The 16,620-nt window shown below is 33.0% G+C and overlaps 1 protein-coding gene across 3 annotated transcripts in view; it reads right to left on the bottom strand.

The window, feature by feature from the left end:
* nAChRbeta2 (nicotinic acetylcholine receptor beta2) overlaps positions 1–16,620 on the bottom strand; it is a 653,562-nt gene that overhangs the window by 44,147 nt on the left and 592,795 nt on the right. For all 3 annotated transcript variants that reach the window (XR_010856576.1, XM_067123826.1, XM_067123827.1), the window contains exon 9: positions 11,502–11,666. Coding sequence is in view for 2 of the 3 variants with exons in the window: in XM_067123826.1 (XP_066979927.1) it covers positions 11,502–11,666 (165 nt within the window). In the remaining variant the exon portion in view is untranslated. The remainder of the gene's footprint in view (positions 1–11,501; positions 11,667–16,620) is intronic.

Raw genomic sequence — 16,620 nt, 5'->3', positions numbered from 1 at the left:
GAACACCCTATCGACTGGAATTTAGCTAGAGTAGTTTTATAAAAGTTCATCAAGACATAACAGATTATTGTTGAAGGATGCCTCATTAATTCTTTTACTAGAAGAATTTGAGCGATAGTCTTTTTAAGATGGACAAATTATTGGAAAGTTTTATTCTTCCCGACATCAATAAAAACAAACTGATATATATTTTCCAAAATAATTTCGTACTGTAATTTTAGTAACTGCATATTTCCATTAAGTATGTTTTGTTTACAGGAATATTTTTTTCATACTTGAGTGTCTTGTTAACGTGTTTTTTATTGTTACCTGTGACTCCATATTGCTTTCTGTCAAATAAATTTAGTATTAAATGTTTAAATACGGAACTTGAAAGTATAAAAATTTAACATGCTTAAACATAAGAATTCGTTGAAAATAATGAAATATGACGCTTTGCAAGGCACGAAAACAATAGTGATAATATAAAATTTCATAATAATTCGACCAAAAATACACACATTCAGTTCCATGGTTGTTTCTCGTATGACGTTGCATCCAAAACTTTGTTCCTCGCTCTGCCATCTAATTAATGAAATGTTTACATTAAAAACATTTGCTTCGGGAAAATAAACATTTCTATCGTTTTCATCTGCACAACCAACAGTGATGATTCAAGCAAGAACAATTATTACGTATTTCAATTTAATAAATTCCCTCATCATAGGTATCTAGGGAATGGTTATTAATGTATGTAGTCATATTTCCTGATATAAGTCACTAGAGTGTATACGTGTCTATTTAAAAATATTACTTTATTAATACTTTAATATTCCTTTAGAAACTTTATGTAGACTTTAATACAACAATTCTTGATGAACTGCGCCCTTTCAGTACAAAAATGCCAATTTTTCTTGTTCTTGGCAAATATAACGTTCTACCATTATTTAATATGTGAAAATTTCAGGCCAAGTGTACATTTTTATCAGGGTGAAAATAATCAAGTAGACTGTTTCTTCGCTTAATTGTATTCATGTATTATTGTTCCTTGCCTCTAGCTTGTAAAACTGTAGTTACAAGAATAAAACGTAGTTTTTTCGAAAAAAATATTACGGTTTTTGGTCACTAGAGTCCTTTTTCCTACATCGAATTCAATTTTCAAGCTCCAAGGCCAATTACATCCTGGCTTCTGTCCGTGCACAGATTATCAAATTCACTTTATCTTTGGAACAGCTTGACGCATTGAGGGAATTCTACAAGAAATCTGCTCTGGCTAGGGTTCGAATCAATGACTTGGGTTTGTTACATACATACATACATACATATATATATATATATATATATATATATATATATATATATATATATATATATATATATATATATATATATATATATATATATATTATATATATATATATATATATATATATATATATATATTTATATATATATATATATATATATATATATTTATATATATATATATTATATTATATATATATTTATTGATAATTTTTTTATTCATAAATATATATATATATACAGTATATATTAGTATATATATGAATTTGTCATACACATTGAAATTTTTTTTTATTCACAAATATTAAGCTATGAATTGTCATTTAATTCCCAATTCACTCTACCTCAGGAGAAGCACAGACCCAAGGGGGAATTGTAATTGTAAAAACGTCTCTGGACGTCGTAGTTTTCCAACTAGTCGGAAGCTCGAATCCCGCTGGTGACGAAGAGCTTATGAATTGCAATTTTCCTTTGGGTGTATGCTATTCCCGAGGTACAGTGAAGTGGATATTAAATGACATTTACAGCCTAATGTTTGTATGCATATGTTATATATATATATATATATATATATATATATATATATATATATATATATATATATATATATATATATATATACTATACACATATTTATATATATATATATATATTATATATATATATATATATATATATATATATATATATATATATATATATATATATATATATATATATATATATATATATTATATATATATATATATATATACATGTGTGCGTGTGTTTAAACGTTCATTTATAAATATTAAAAATATATAACGTGTTATATTTCTAGAAGACACATGCTCGCCCACGCACACACGCACACACACACAAAAGAGTTCACGCTCTCGTCGACAGAATCGAGAGGGGGAAATGAAAGCTGTTTCTTTGATCCCACCATCACAGTCGACTTGAAAAAACATGGAAAAATCCAAAGAAAATAGCGACTAGAGCAGAAATCTTTTTGGTTTAATCGTATTTTTATTTCGTGGGAAGTTGGGGGAGGGGGCATTATAGCAAAAACAATTCTAACTGCCTTCGGAAATAGGCCTACACAAGGACTTGAAAGGGTCGGCCCCAATCTCTTCAGGATCCAATATCCCATCCCCATCGAAACTGACCCCGACGTTTTTTAGTTTCCTCAAGCACCAAGGACCGAGGAAGCTGCAAGGGAAAATAGGACCAGAAATGGAAAAGACTGTGAGAACTCGGCAAATAAAAATCTAAGATGATGCAACCAGTGGGTCAAGCGAAATGCGAGACACTGCAGGAGATGGATTGAGAACATGAAGCGCGAAAATTTTCTTTAAAAGTATATTCGGCAACAATTGTCATGCAGTAAGAAGCTGCGAATGTCATAAACGTAAGCAGATTGTTTGAGAATATTTTTAGTTTTGTGATATTTATTACTTTATTACATATGAGGAGGAATCTGTCAGCATGAACGACAACCAATTCAAGTTCTCAACGCTCTACAGAGATAATAGCCCCTTCAGCTCCACGAACATCATGTTACACTTAAATAGGTTGTGATTTATTTCCAAACTCTGAATACTTTATATGTAAAATAATAGTCAGTATTTGATGGACAAGTCCTATAGTTTATTGCAACGGCATATGGTACAGACAAATAAACATCACTATATTTATTCGTAAAAAAGCAGTATGTGAAACTTTTGTATATGCATACAATAAACTCATCCATGAGACCACTTGTACTTTTCAACTAGAAAAAATAAGGATCCTACATTTTTTCTATCTCTATCTATCTATATATAGATAGATGAATAGAGAGATAGACAAAAAAGTTTAGGCCGCTTTTATAATGGGCGTTAGAGGTCCAGCGACAATTTAATCTTACTGTCAATTTTCGTTTTGGATGTTGGCACACTTTTTTTTCCTCATTTACTCACAGCAATAATCAATAAAGGCTAACCTTTTTTTTTTTTTTTTTTTTCAAAATTCCCCATCTCACTGGCAGACGAAAGGTCAAACAAATAGCTCTTCACACCATTACCCACGTCCCATCCTTCCCGAAATGTTTACAATTCAAACATCCGTCTCTTTACTATAAACATTTGCCTACCCTTGATATGCAAACCCGCCGGCAATTTAAATATTTACTCCATCTTAGTATCATCCATCGTCATTCAGTCTTCGTATAATAACTCCTCTGGGATAAACACGGTCGGGGTGAAGGGGAAAACTGACTTGGCAATAATATTTACGGAGACAAAATGGTATAAAACCTACAGAGCGGTTTTTCCTTCGCTTTGCGAAATGGAGTTCTTTCTGATATTGTTAGAGAATGATGCCTTTTCTAAGAACATCAATAGCTTAGTAGAATATACCTAAGTGGGAATACAAGACAAAGAGAAAATGAAAGAGTGAAAGGCTAAATTGTATGCACATTACCACTGGTATAGGTAAATCTACATATTGTATAAGACTGTTTAAGAACCAAACACTTGATATGACAGCTAAATTTTAGTATATTTGTATATTTATATATATCGCAACTAAAGAAAAACCAACTGTAGAATTTATTCTTGCCAATGCAGGGCATTCAGTAAAACTTGTGCAATCAAAACGAGGTACCTTCACAAAAAAATTATATATATATATATATATATATATATATATATATATATATATATATATATATATATATATATATATATATATATATATATATATATATATATATATATATATATATATATATATATATATATATATATATATATATATATATATATACATATATATATATATATATACTATATATATAATATATATATATATATATATATATACTGTGTATATATACTGTATATATATAATACAAAATATTTTCATTCCAACGACGCAATCACGTTCTCGTTACATTAATTAATTATCAATAATGAACTTTTATAGTTTACCGATGAGTGGGCAATTTATTATGAACGAAATTTCTATTACCATCCCTACCTCATTAAATCTCATTGTTACAATAAGGTCACACAGTAATTACATTAGTGAGGTGAAGAGTCAGACGACTATACTCTTATATAATTTTAATAATTTCGTTTTCTCTCTCTTTGTCGAAATACTTCCGTTTTGATATGTGATTCGAAACTGGTGTTTATTCAAGGACAGACAATCTAAGTGTTATTTACTTACGCAATTCTGACCGAGTCGGGCAGCCTGGAAACATCTGTCAAGACATATTTAATATATCTTCTGGAAAAAATAGTTATTAACAAGATTTTAAGCCTAACAAATAATAATTATAAACTTGCATTCCAACTAAAACTACCAAGTCAATTTTAGGCGTAACTAAATCCGTTAAAGGAATTGATACTGGATTACTTTGTGACCAATTTAAAATGTATCCACCATCACTCCATACGTTTACGAGTATTATACAAATAGTATTCAAGTTATATAACACTTACACTTTCCAAGGAATTCTGTCCCTTTAAACCTGAAAATGTGATATATGCTGACATCTAAACAGAAAAAAATCACCAAACGGAGAATTATTTTTGTCCAAACTATAATAATCACACGCAAAAATCTGAGCACCATTCTTCAGTGTTTCTGAGAAATGAAAAATTACTTTTACCTCGCTTTTCGTCAACTTTATACGACAGAGGGTTACCCAGATCTCGTGTGCATAAAAATTTGGGGCATCAGCGTCGACATGAATATCCTCTTTCATTAAAACCAAAGCAAAATCCTCGAGTACAACTGAATATCACATGCGGCAGATGAAACTATCATATGAATGCCACTGAATGCTACGAAACACTTGCTCGGGCTGCAAGTTTTCGTGAAAAGCCGGAGGTCGAGACTAACGAAAATATACGGCAGCACCATGAATTAAAATGACGAAAAAAAAAAAGTGTTGGGTCCACAGTTCCATTTGGCTTAACATTATATCCATGAAACATTTCAATGAAAGAGACGCCTGATCATGAAGAGGCTATCACGAAATCGTTTGTTTTATAATTATGTACAATTAATGTGAAAATATGAAGAAACTGGATGCAAATTAAATGTAAGGAAATCATTTGGGTTAATAATTATATCGAATATATGCCCTGATCCTCGTCAGGATCAGCCTTTTTCATATATATATATATATATATATATATATATATATATATATATATATATATATATATATCACAGAAAGGGAACTATAATTGATAAATGATTCCTAACCTGGATATAAAATGTCACGGTGATGTAATAAAATTTGTTACACACACACACATATATATATTAGATATACTGATATAGATATATATATAGATATATACAGTATATATATACATCTATATATACAATATATATATATATATATATATATATATATATATCTATCTATATATATATATATATATATATATATATATATATATATATATGCATCTATATATATGTGTAACAAATTTTATTACATCACCGTGACATTTTATATCCAGGTACAGAATCATTTATCAATCATAATTCCCCTTCGATGATATTCCCGAAGTAGAGTGGATTGGATATTAAACGATATTTGTACCTTAGTGTTTGTAGATATAAAATGTCACGGTGATGTGATAAAAATTCATAATATTAATATATATATATTATATATATATATATATATATATATATATATATATATATATATATATATATATAAATATATATATATATATATATATATATATATATATATTATATATATATATATATCAAATAACTGATGAAAATCCTTAATATTTAAGTTAAAACAAGTTGATAAGCAGGCAAGTAATTTGTATTTTTGTAATTTTAACCCTGCCAAAGTAATATATAAGGTAACATAATTTCTGTATAAGAACGACGAAAACCGTCAAGAACTGGCTAAAAAACGCAAACAACAAGCCTATAGGCTTAAACCAAATAATTTTTTGCTAACAAAGGACAAACTCCTTCAGTTCTAGTTTTCCAGTCCATTACAATAATTTGTGCTGAGATCTGTCTCACGGCCGTTTTTGCGCTAAACCTACTTTCTCTACAAATCTCAAGGGCGGATAAAACTGTAACCAGCTGAATCTGACAGCTGTTTCTGACAGTGAAAGTAGCAACAGTTTTGAGGCAGGCCCCAGCATTAGCTAACCAAAGGGCCCCCCTTTGACCTTCATCGTCCAATGACCCCGTGTCAAGCATGGCATCCTTCTCTCTAGGTGCCACTTACTTGTTCCTATGCAGACATAAGGTAGTATACTCCGTGTAGTACACATTTGCAACTTGACTAGATTGGGATATCTTTCAGATATGTTAAAAATGTCAGAATTAATGGCTGAAAGTGAGTGAAATTTAAGACCGAGGACTGGGAGATGAGGGAAAAATCAAAATATGGAGGATCTAATCATCGGCAGAGGCGTGGATTGGGGGAAACTCAAATGGGGAAGGAACAGGCAGACACCTAAGGAACACCTCTATGATTGGGGAAAGGAAGATAATGCACCGTCAGCAATATCAGATAAGAAACAACTGGAAAAAAAGATAAGAGGAGGAGGAGGAAATCTGATTAACAGGGCGTTTTCTACACCACATTAAATGCTTTATATATACATTATATATATATATATATATATATATATATATATATATATATATATATATATATATATATATATATATATATATACATATACATTATATATATATATATATATATATATATATATATATATATATATATATATATATATATATTTATATATATATATATGAACACAAAATATGAAATAAGCGAGAACGAGAATGGAAGTGAAGTCATCATGAACCAATATACGACAGCATCACTAGAAACTGCATGAAGACAGAAAATTTTATTGTATTTTGTTAATACTAACCTTACAAGGACTTATTAATGATTTCATACTGATTAAAGCAATTAATAAAAGTAGTTATATAAGACTGTAAATTCCAACATCTAGTTCGATTCCTTTTCATTTCAACTTTCATGAACTATGCTTGTGAAAATACCATTAGTCTTTGAGTACTTGATTTTGAACCCTACAGTTACCTCTGGTGGCTGTGTAACAGTTCATCACGCATATCTTCCTGTCAAAATATGGTCAAAACGAAGTTACAATTTTTAAATAAAATGGCAAATAATAATATGCTCAGAAACCGATTTAATATTTTCATTGCATCCTTCAAGGAGGTCAGGTTTTTGCCTTCGTTTCTGGTTGGTTTGTTAGTGTTGAGAATAATTTTTTTATTTGTTTTTGTTATTTGTTTAAGCTATATAATCCATCGTTTCTTTCTTCCTTTTGTCACAAAATGATAAGTTATGTACCGTATATTATTACACCTGGCCGTTTGCTCTTGAAAGAAAAGCCGGCATATTATATTACTTATTTCATTTTGACGGTATTTGCTGGTTGTCTTATTCTATCGCATTAACAGAAATCCTTGAAGGAACAAGCGCCGGCAGAAGTGCTATGCTCACAGAAGACTTTCTCTCCTGGCGAACGTCTATCTGAATAAGAAATATTTTTTCATCGGTTCGTTTGCAATGGAAGAGAAATTTAACCCCAATTTTCCTCCGTCATTCTGCACAAGATGTTGCCGCCAGCCTTAAGTGTCTTAATAACGGCGACACGATCTTGGCCACATTTTCGAAGAATGGTTTTGATAAGTTACGTCATCACGAAAAATATGCCGGTTACTAAATTAATTCCTTTTAAATCTATTTATCGTATATAAACAGTTCCTACTCTATTCCAAGCAATATGCCCCGTTGATAATTTGATTAAAATAATTCATTATTTGTCATTTTTGCATACTACCCCATAAAAATTATCAGTACTTCTATGCCTTTTAACGTTAGTCTATTTTGCAACAGAACACTTGTTGCCCTAAGCCAAGCCAAAATTTCCATGTCGTCAGGCCTTTAGTAATTAAATTTTCGTTACATGAACAAGTGTCGACTGGGACGTAAAAGCGACTATTTTCAGATCGGAAATAAATTGTTGTTTTACTTTAAGTTTGTTGACTGTTAAATCTTACTTCCATGCATTTAGAATTCATTTTTTCCTTTATATCTTCAGGATTTCTTGAAACATCGGGAAGGCTTAAAGAAAGAAAAACAGCATATCAGTACTTACTTCAGACGCAAGAAATTCCTTCATAACAAACCAATCAGCAATCCATTCATAAGCTCTCACAAGTTATTTATCACGTGGAAAGTTTTCCCTTTCAATAAAGTGAAAATTTTTTTACTTGCCTTACTCTTTCCATTGAATTTTTATAATCAATGGAAGGATTTTGACAAACTGTTTTCAAAAGATTCATTAATCCTGAGGAAATAATTTATAACATTTTGTTCTGGATCTGAATCTGGACCTGAATCTACGATACTTAAATAGATAAATTTATTTCTGTTTGCCAGAAAAACGGCAACGTCCTGTCTGGAGAAATCTACGGAAATTGAATTACCGGAGATGCGCAGGCCCAATTTCTCTCTATAATTTTGAATGATGTATAAATGAGGAAAAATTTTCATTATAAGGAAAGTGTTGAATTGTTGAATTTAACTATTCCAAAATTATAAATTATTTACTAATTTAACCACTAAGACATTTTCTATACTATACTAACATTGTGAAAATGTAGCAATAAGGAATTCTTGCCTTTTGTGGGCGTTTTATCCCTTTGTGGCAAAAGTCCGGAATTCTCCCCTTACCTCAGTTTCCCCAATTCGTATAATTACCCTACTTCGAAGATTGTGGTCTAGAGTACTTTCTCCGATATAATGCTCCTTCTCACTTTTCTAGCCATCAATTTTTTTTTTTCTTCAACCATGAAACCGAAAAAGTTGGGGGCAGGATCCGCTTGTCATGCAAGACTTAGAATAAGAAGCCAGAAATATTAATCTATATGAATTTGAATATATTTCCATAGATCTATAATATTCAGAAGGCTCAACAGATATTTGTATTGGTTTACGATAAAACCTTTCACATGTTACAAATAACAACGAAAGCATCCTAATCTAGCCCCATTTTGTTAACTAGTTTTGAGTCTTCCTATCCGAAAATTAAGGTTGTGATGGAAGTTTGGATTAAGGAAGCTACAAGAAGGGGAGGGGGGGTTGACAGGTAGGCTCAAGAGATGAGCCAGTATCGAAAGGAATATCCTAATTATCAGTCGCAGAAACTGTTGTCAGATGTTTACGTGTTATTGAATTTCGATTGATGGGATTTCATCCTGGTTTTTGAGAATCACAGTCAATTAAATAAATTTTATCAAAAGTATCAGAAGGACTAAAAGTTATGTTTTGCTAGAATAACTGTAGTTATACATATATTTGCACTTATGAGTAAAGTATTAATAAAATATCAAAAATATCTCATCGTTTAATGTGAGATAATTAACATGCAAATTGGGCATTATTCATTGTAATATTATGCAATTAAAATATCTTTTGATTTTTCTTATAATTTTTTTGACAAACTGTTGATGAGCTACTGGGAAAATATTGAATACATAAAATCATATACAGACAAGACGGGTATATACATATATTTGCACTTATGAGTAAAGTATTAATATAAAAAAATACATCGTGCGAGATAAGTACCGAGAAATTGGGCATTATTCATTGTAATTTCATTGTAATACTATAATAACAGTACCTTGGATGCTTCTCTATAACTGTTATAAAAACTGTATATTATATCCTATTATAATACATACATATATTATATATATATATATATATATATATATATATATATATATATATATATATATATATATATATACATATTTATATATATATTTACATATATAATATATAATATATATATATATATATATATATATATATATATATATATATATATATATATATAGTTTTTTCCCTTTAGCAGGATTGGTAACGGAAGAGTACAGCCTTCTGGTGTCTCAGCAAGCCTAGGGTTGAGGGTGCCAGTCCCAAGTCCTATTCTAGACTCCTGAATAAGCTCTCCGTAAGGAGATAGTGCCATCAGTGCACCTCACGCGGTGCACTGTAAGCATTACTTAAGGTTCTTTGCAGCGTCCCTTGCTGCAATCCTTTTCACTCCTTTTGAAGCACCTCCATTCATATTCTTTTTCTTCCATCTTACTTTCTACCCTCTCCTAACAATTGTTTCATAGTGCAACTGCAAGGTTTTCCTCCTGTTATACCTTTCAAACCCCATTCCTCTCAAATTCCCTCTCAGCGCTGAATGGCCTCATAGGTCCCAGCGCTTGGTCTTTGGCCTAAAGTTTATATTCCAATTCCCAAATAAGCTGGCAAGTATTTATAGCTGGGTGGACTGGTGTGCCGTAGGTAGGGAACGATCGACGACCCAAGCAAGCCTGATCCGAAAGCGTTTATTGATCCACAGACTTGCAAAACTTCAATATCAAGGAAACGATAACGTGATATAAATTATAAACGGGGTGTTTGGCCGCAAGGAAAGTAAAACAACCCAGTACAAGATCTTTCACTATCACTCTAAGGCATTTCAAGTCAAGGTTAGACCTTACAATCACTTGTTTCACTTTGCTCGTGGACATATACTCTGCTTATGCATACACGTGGATAACATCACATGTACACAGCCCAATATTGAAAGCCTTTCGTCACATCTCTTTTGGTAGCATTTCCCCATAAGATCCTTGGAGCACTGCATCTCACGGACGCATGCAGTTCCAGAGGCTGATATGTTACCAGTGATCTGAGGTGCAGTGGTCAGGAAACGTTTGAAGTACACGTCACCGATTGACGCTTCCCTGTGGACACCCTTTCCGAAATGACTCATCGCTTCATCAAACCCACGTTTCCGCTCTTTAATCGTGTCTGCATTGGAATGAAGCAACAAGTTTACAAAACTTCAATTGACTTGAAGAAAATATTCAAAGAATGTCTTGCCGTAACAAACGCATATCGTAAGATTATCAAAGATTATACCAATAACTAAAAAAAAACTCGAGATAAATAAATATCATGTTAATAATCATAAAGATGTGAATTCATAACACCGAATAACAAAAAAAAAAGTGCAACACGGATGTTTATCACTGAGTACGCATTTACTCCTTATTTACTAGCTCCCACACTAAATACACACACTGCAAAAAAATATTCGGTTTACAAGCAAACAACGCTGGAACCTTCCACTCACCATACATCACCGTCGCCTAGTCCATCGAAGTATTCTTGTTCCGAAGGAGACCTGATGTATCTTTCCCTGGGGTCGTACTGTGGCCGTCTCATGAGAAGTAGTCTGGGCATGATGTGGATGAAGACGCGTTTTACCCATGGCGACATTTTGTGGGTGGAGGGCGATCTGCAAGTAATTGGGAGGTTTTCTATACATATTTTTGGACTGCAAAGAGTAATTATATAATTACCACACTAACTTAAACGTGGAATAGAAAAATGACATTACTGATGTCACACTGAAAGTAAACCGCGCATTTATCTACAGGTAAAATTAAGACAGTAATGTGAATAACAAAAATGCCACATAACATAATCTCTCCTTGTACAAAACAAGAAAACATGAATTAAGTTTAAAGTTCATTAAAACAGGGCATCCTTCTTTCTTAATTAGCGAAAAGCTATGCAGTTCCCAAGGTATTTTAAATCCATTTGTATTGGACCGGAAGAAAGGCAGGGCGTCAGGTGGCGAGCCAAATATTGACACTGCTAATGAGAACTCTTCGATAGCTTTCTCTCCCCTCTTTTTTTTTCCAGCCGTTTTCAATATCCCTCTCTTTCGCCTTTCCCCTTCAGAAGGACGAGTGCGGGGAGAGAGGCAAATGAAAAAAAGTTAGATTTTCAACTAATGATTTCGCATAACACATTAACAAAACTCTAGCAACTGTTTATTTTATTTATTCACTTTTATCTCATATTTTGGTCGTTGGTTTTTGCCGAAACCATTTCCTATACCATGCCCAGAAAAGGTCTGTTATTTAGAAAAATTACGGGATAAAATATATCCCCGTGACACAAATCTAAATGAAATCCACGACTATGTCACAATAAACTGGAATGAACAGCCTGGTTCATTCATTTGATCTATCTATATATCTGGGAACAAACTACAATGAAACTCAAGTCAATTGCACAAACTTCCATGAAGGCTGTTCAGTTTCATTCAAAAGCACGACTGAATACGGAATTTTACTTTAAACGCCCCCCCCCAAAAAAAACCCTACAAAATTTTCTGGCCTACAAATGTCAAGAGAAAACTTAAAAAAAAAAAAAAAAAAAATTACGTTTATAAAAACCTATAAGTAACTAGTCAGATACCGCAAACCTGTCAAGCTCCTCTGGGGATATTTGGAGACCGCTTTTTTCAGCTGGAGTAACGATTAAATAAGGATGAAAGATATCAAAATAAAAACGGCGCAATGTAAATTAAGTGATGGTTACCTAAAACTTAAATGCCCAGGCAGAATATGAAGGTAAGTGTCTATCTAAAGGTTCTTTGTGAAAATGGTGTCTTTTTCAGATTTATCAGTCGTGAATAAACATCCTACACGCTTGATATTACTGGCAACCATTTTTAACACTAACCACTAGTACTTACTGTCATATTAATCTGAAGCCCTTTGGTTTTACACACAATATCTGGAACTACATAGGAAGAAAGTATACTGTATATACAAAATACTTTGAAACATTACATCTCCATGTAGTCAATGTTATATCGTGTGTGTTTTTGTAACATATATATATATATATATATATATATATATATATATATATATATATATATATATATATATATATATATATATATACCATGACTGACTATATGGTGATATATACAATGTTTCAAAGTATTTTGTCTGCATTTTGCCATATGAAAGCCTTGTAATTAGGTCGTATCTCATGCATTCTTACCACCCGATAAGAAATTTCTTCAAATATTACCCGACTGATGACATAAATGTGCACGTTGTTTCCTATCAATGTTATCTTCATGATAATTTATTTTTATACTATAAGTTCTCTGATGATGTAGTGTTATTCGATGTGTGTCAATTACATCTGTAATTACAGACGAATGCGATACTGATGTGAATGAAACAGAAATGGTTACTTATTTATCATCAAACTCTCATGCACGTTCTTCATCTCAACAGATATGGATTATTGCGACCAATCGGCCAAAAGTTGAGGTGCTCAATCCCAAACTGCATATATGATACTAATTATGTTGCTGAGGCCGCAATCACCACTCTGTTGCACCTCCAAGCAACCTCACACACGTCTACTCCAGCAATGCTCAAGCCACACCAGCTACTAAGGTTGAAAAAGTCAACCATCACGCAGTGACGTACGGGGCACAAGCGAAGAATGGGCATAATTTTTTTTTTTTTATAGGACTGGAAGAATATGCAACAGGAACTAAGATAGACAATCAAGACAGAGCTGTTCAATCTCGCTGCGTTTTAAACTAAGACTATCAGAACAGTCCTAGTTTAACAAGAGGTTTATTCAAAAAAGCTACAAACCATCAAGAAGCTATAAAGAATTTTACCCTGTATCGTGCTTTGCGAAAAGATTCCAGTTAACAAATTCAAGAATAACCCAACTGAAGTCAAATTCTTTACGAACCGGAAGTCTGCAGATATATATAAGTTACAAATATAAGAAAACTGAAGAAAATCGCAAGAGTTAACGACGACTTATCGCACTCTGACACACTGAAAATGTTTCATAATGGTATAAAGTCCTTCATGTATCTACGAACGCCAAAATACAGAGGAATTCCGTATCTGTTAAGCTGAAGTTTTCATCATATCAATCCATCACTCGGTCGAGTCATGTCTATCTGCTCGAAAAGGTGGAGAGGACCATCCGCCCAATCCATCTGTTTAGTAGCGAAGACAAGCCTACAAACCCTAACACGAGTGGCTATCTCCACTCTCGGGACGCGCCGCGAGAGATGAATGGGCCGGGATGACACTGGCGTGCTAGATGTTAACAAGAGAGTTATATACGTGTTCCATTTACTTCTGGCCTCCCATACGATGACGGGAGTTCAAGGTTCCGGAGAACCTTCTGTTCACAAATCTCCCATTTGTATCTCTGCGTGAAGTAAAGGCTGCCAACATTCTAATCCCCAAGTTATACAATGGAATGCAGAGTAATAATACAGTCTTGTATTTCCAAATGCTGTTATTTTTCTTTTAAAGGGAAACCCAATGTAACGTGCAATTTAATGCCTTGAAATCACCTAGAGCTAATGGAGGAGGAGAAAGAAGAGCGTAGGAAAGAGCTGGGTTTAATCTCAAACAAACCTAAAGAGTGGTACCCGAAAACATCAGCAGAAATTATATTCTTCAAATTCAATGTACACACAAATTATGCCTCTGATCTCTTTCTCTCTCTCTCTCTCTCTCTCTCTCTCTCTCTCTCTCTCTCTCTCTCTCTCTATATATATATATATATATATATATATATATATATATATATATATATATATATATATATATATATATATATATTGTGTGTGCGCGCCCATTGCATGTGCGCCTTTGTAAGATAAAAAACCTAATACCTATGAAGTAGAATAAACGATTATATATCTTGCACTGTAAAGTTAACATGGCAATAAAATTATCTCTTCACTTGCGCTCTTTTTTAAATCATCTGTCCACTGTTATTACTAATACTTGCTGCAGTCCTTAACATTTTTTTTTAATACACCGAAAATCCACGAAACGGTAAAAAAGTCTATCCAATACAGTCCGCCCCCACGTGCATACCAGCGGGAATTATTCAGATAGCCATATGATAATATTTACGATCTCAAGAAAAAAAGCTTGACAATATCAAAAAATAAATTAACATATAAATCTCAGCTGAGCAACTATTGGACATGGTACCTTTTCCCAAATATTCTTCTATGGCACAACACAAAGAACAAAGAAGAAAAGGCATTTCCAACTGCATGTACGATTCCATTCCAGAGGAAAGCAAGCGGTAAGAAATTACTGTCGAAAAGGGCGACAGGAGATGACGAGACGTTGAGCAGAGAAGGGACCCTCCTAAGTAATGAGACACTGAAGACCTTTAGGAGGGTCTCCAAGGGGGGAAAAATGATGTTACCTCGCACCCAGTAGGAGGGAACTTCAAAGGTCACCACAGTAAACATGAAAGGCGACGCAACGAGGCTGAAGCAACAAAAATAAAAACGCCTTTGAAGGGAGAGAAGAGAAATTGGTGTCAATTCTTGTGATGAGGGACTGGAAACATAAATCTGGAAGACGGGGCCATTTCTGACGATTCCTGGGTGCAGAGAAAAGGGACGCTGCTCAAAAGGGAGAGAAGGTCAATTTCTTCCAGCTCTCATATTGCTGAGGAAGTCGTGTACGGAGTGACAGATAGCTATAAAGTTCCATTTTAATAACATTTCTCGAAAGAAGCTCACTGAACAGCCTAAATGACAGTTAATGAAATTGGCAAGGAGGGGCTAATGCTCAGACTGCAAGCAATCAAATACGGTCACTCCTTAACGTGTCTCAATATCTACTTTTCTTTGAAAAACTGGTTTTCACATTTGTACTGTGAAAAAATGAATTATTCTAATAGTTAGCGTACCTACTGAAACAAGTGGCAAATCAATGTAATCTAGATATTCTAAAAAATGGTTCTCACAATATTATCACAAGACCTCCCCCTCGCCCGCCCTTACTGACAGCCATACAGTTTAAACATTGATGGAATCTAAAGATCAATGGATCTTAAAGAGAACATACCAATTTAATACAAATTCTATGGTCGAGGGCACGAAACAGTAAAAATGTTCGTAACATCAGCATTGTGTAAGAATAAACTGGCAGATGTTTGCAGATGATATATGGCTGAACGGTGATAGTGTAGAAAAACTGAAAAAACAGCGAAAATTTTTGAAAAAAGTCGGTTCAAAGAGAAAGTTAAAAGTTAACGTACCCAAGACCAAAGTTGAGAGGATAAGTGTAGAGCGATGAAACAATAAAAATATTGAGAGGGAAAAGAATAAAAGTGGTTTCTTTGTATAGGAATCTGGAAGTAAATGCAATGGATGAGAAAAAAGGTATGCTACAAAACAGAAGCACGGAAGGTATTAAGAACTCTTAAAACTGTTTGAAATAAAAAAAAAAAAAGCTCTAAGGTAGCAAATATTTAAACGATGTAACTGAGGCAATTTTACTTTGGCGAAGTCCATAGGTGAATGATAACTGCCCATGAAATAAAAATGGTGTTGAGATGAACTGTTGGTGAAATATACCAGGAGTTAA

Source organism: Macrobrachium rosenbergii, chromosome 21 (genome assembly GCF_040412425.1).
Source record: "Macrobrachium rosenbergii isolate ZJJX-2024 chromosome 21, ASM4041242v1, whole genome shotgun sequence".
Classification (NCBI taxonomy): domain Eukaryota; kingdom Metazoa; phylum Arthropoda; class Malacostraca; order Decapoda; family Palaemonidae; genus Macrobrachium; species Macrobrachium rosenbergii.
This window is presented reverse-complemented; position numbering and strand designations above follow the sequence as displayed.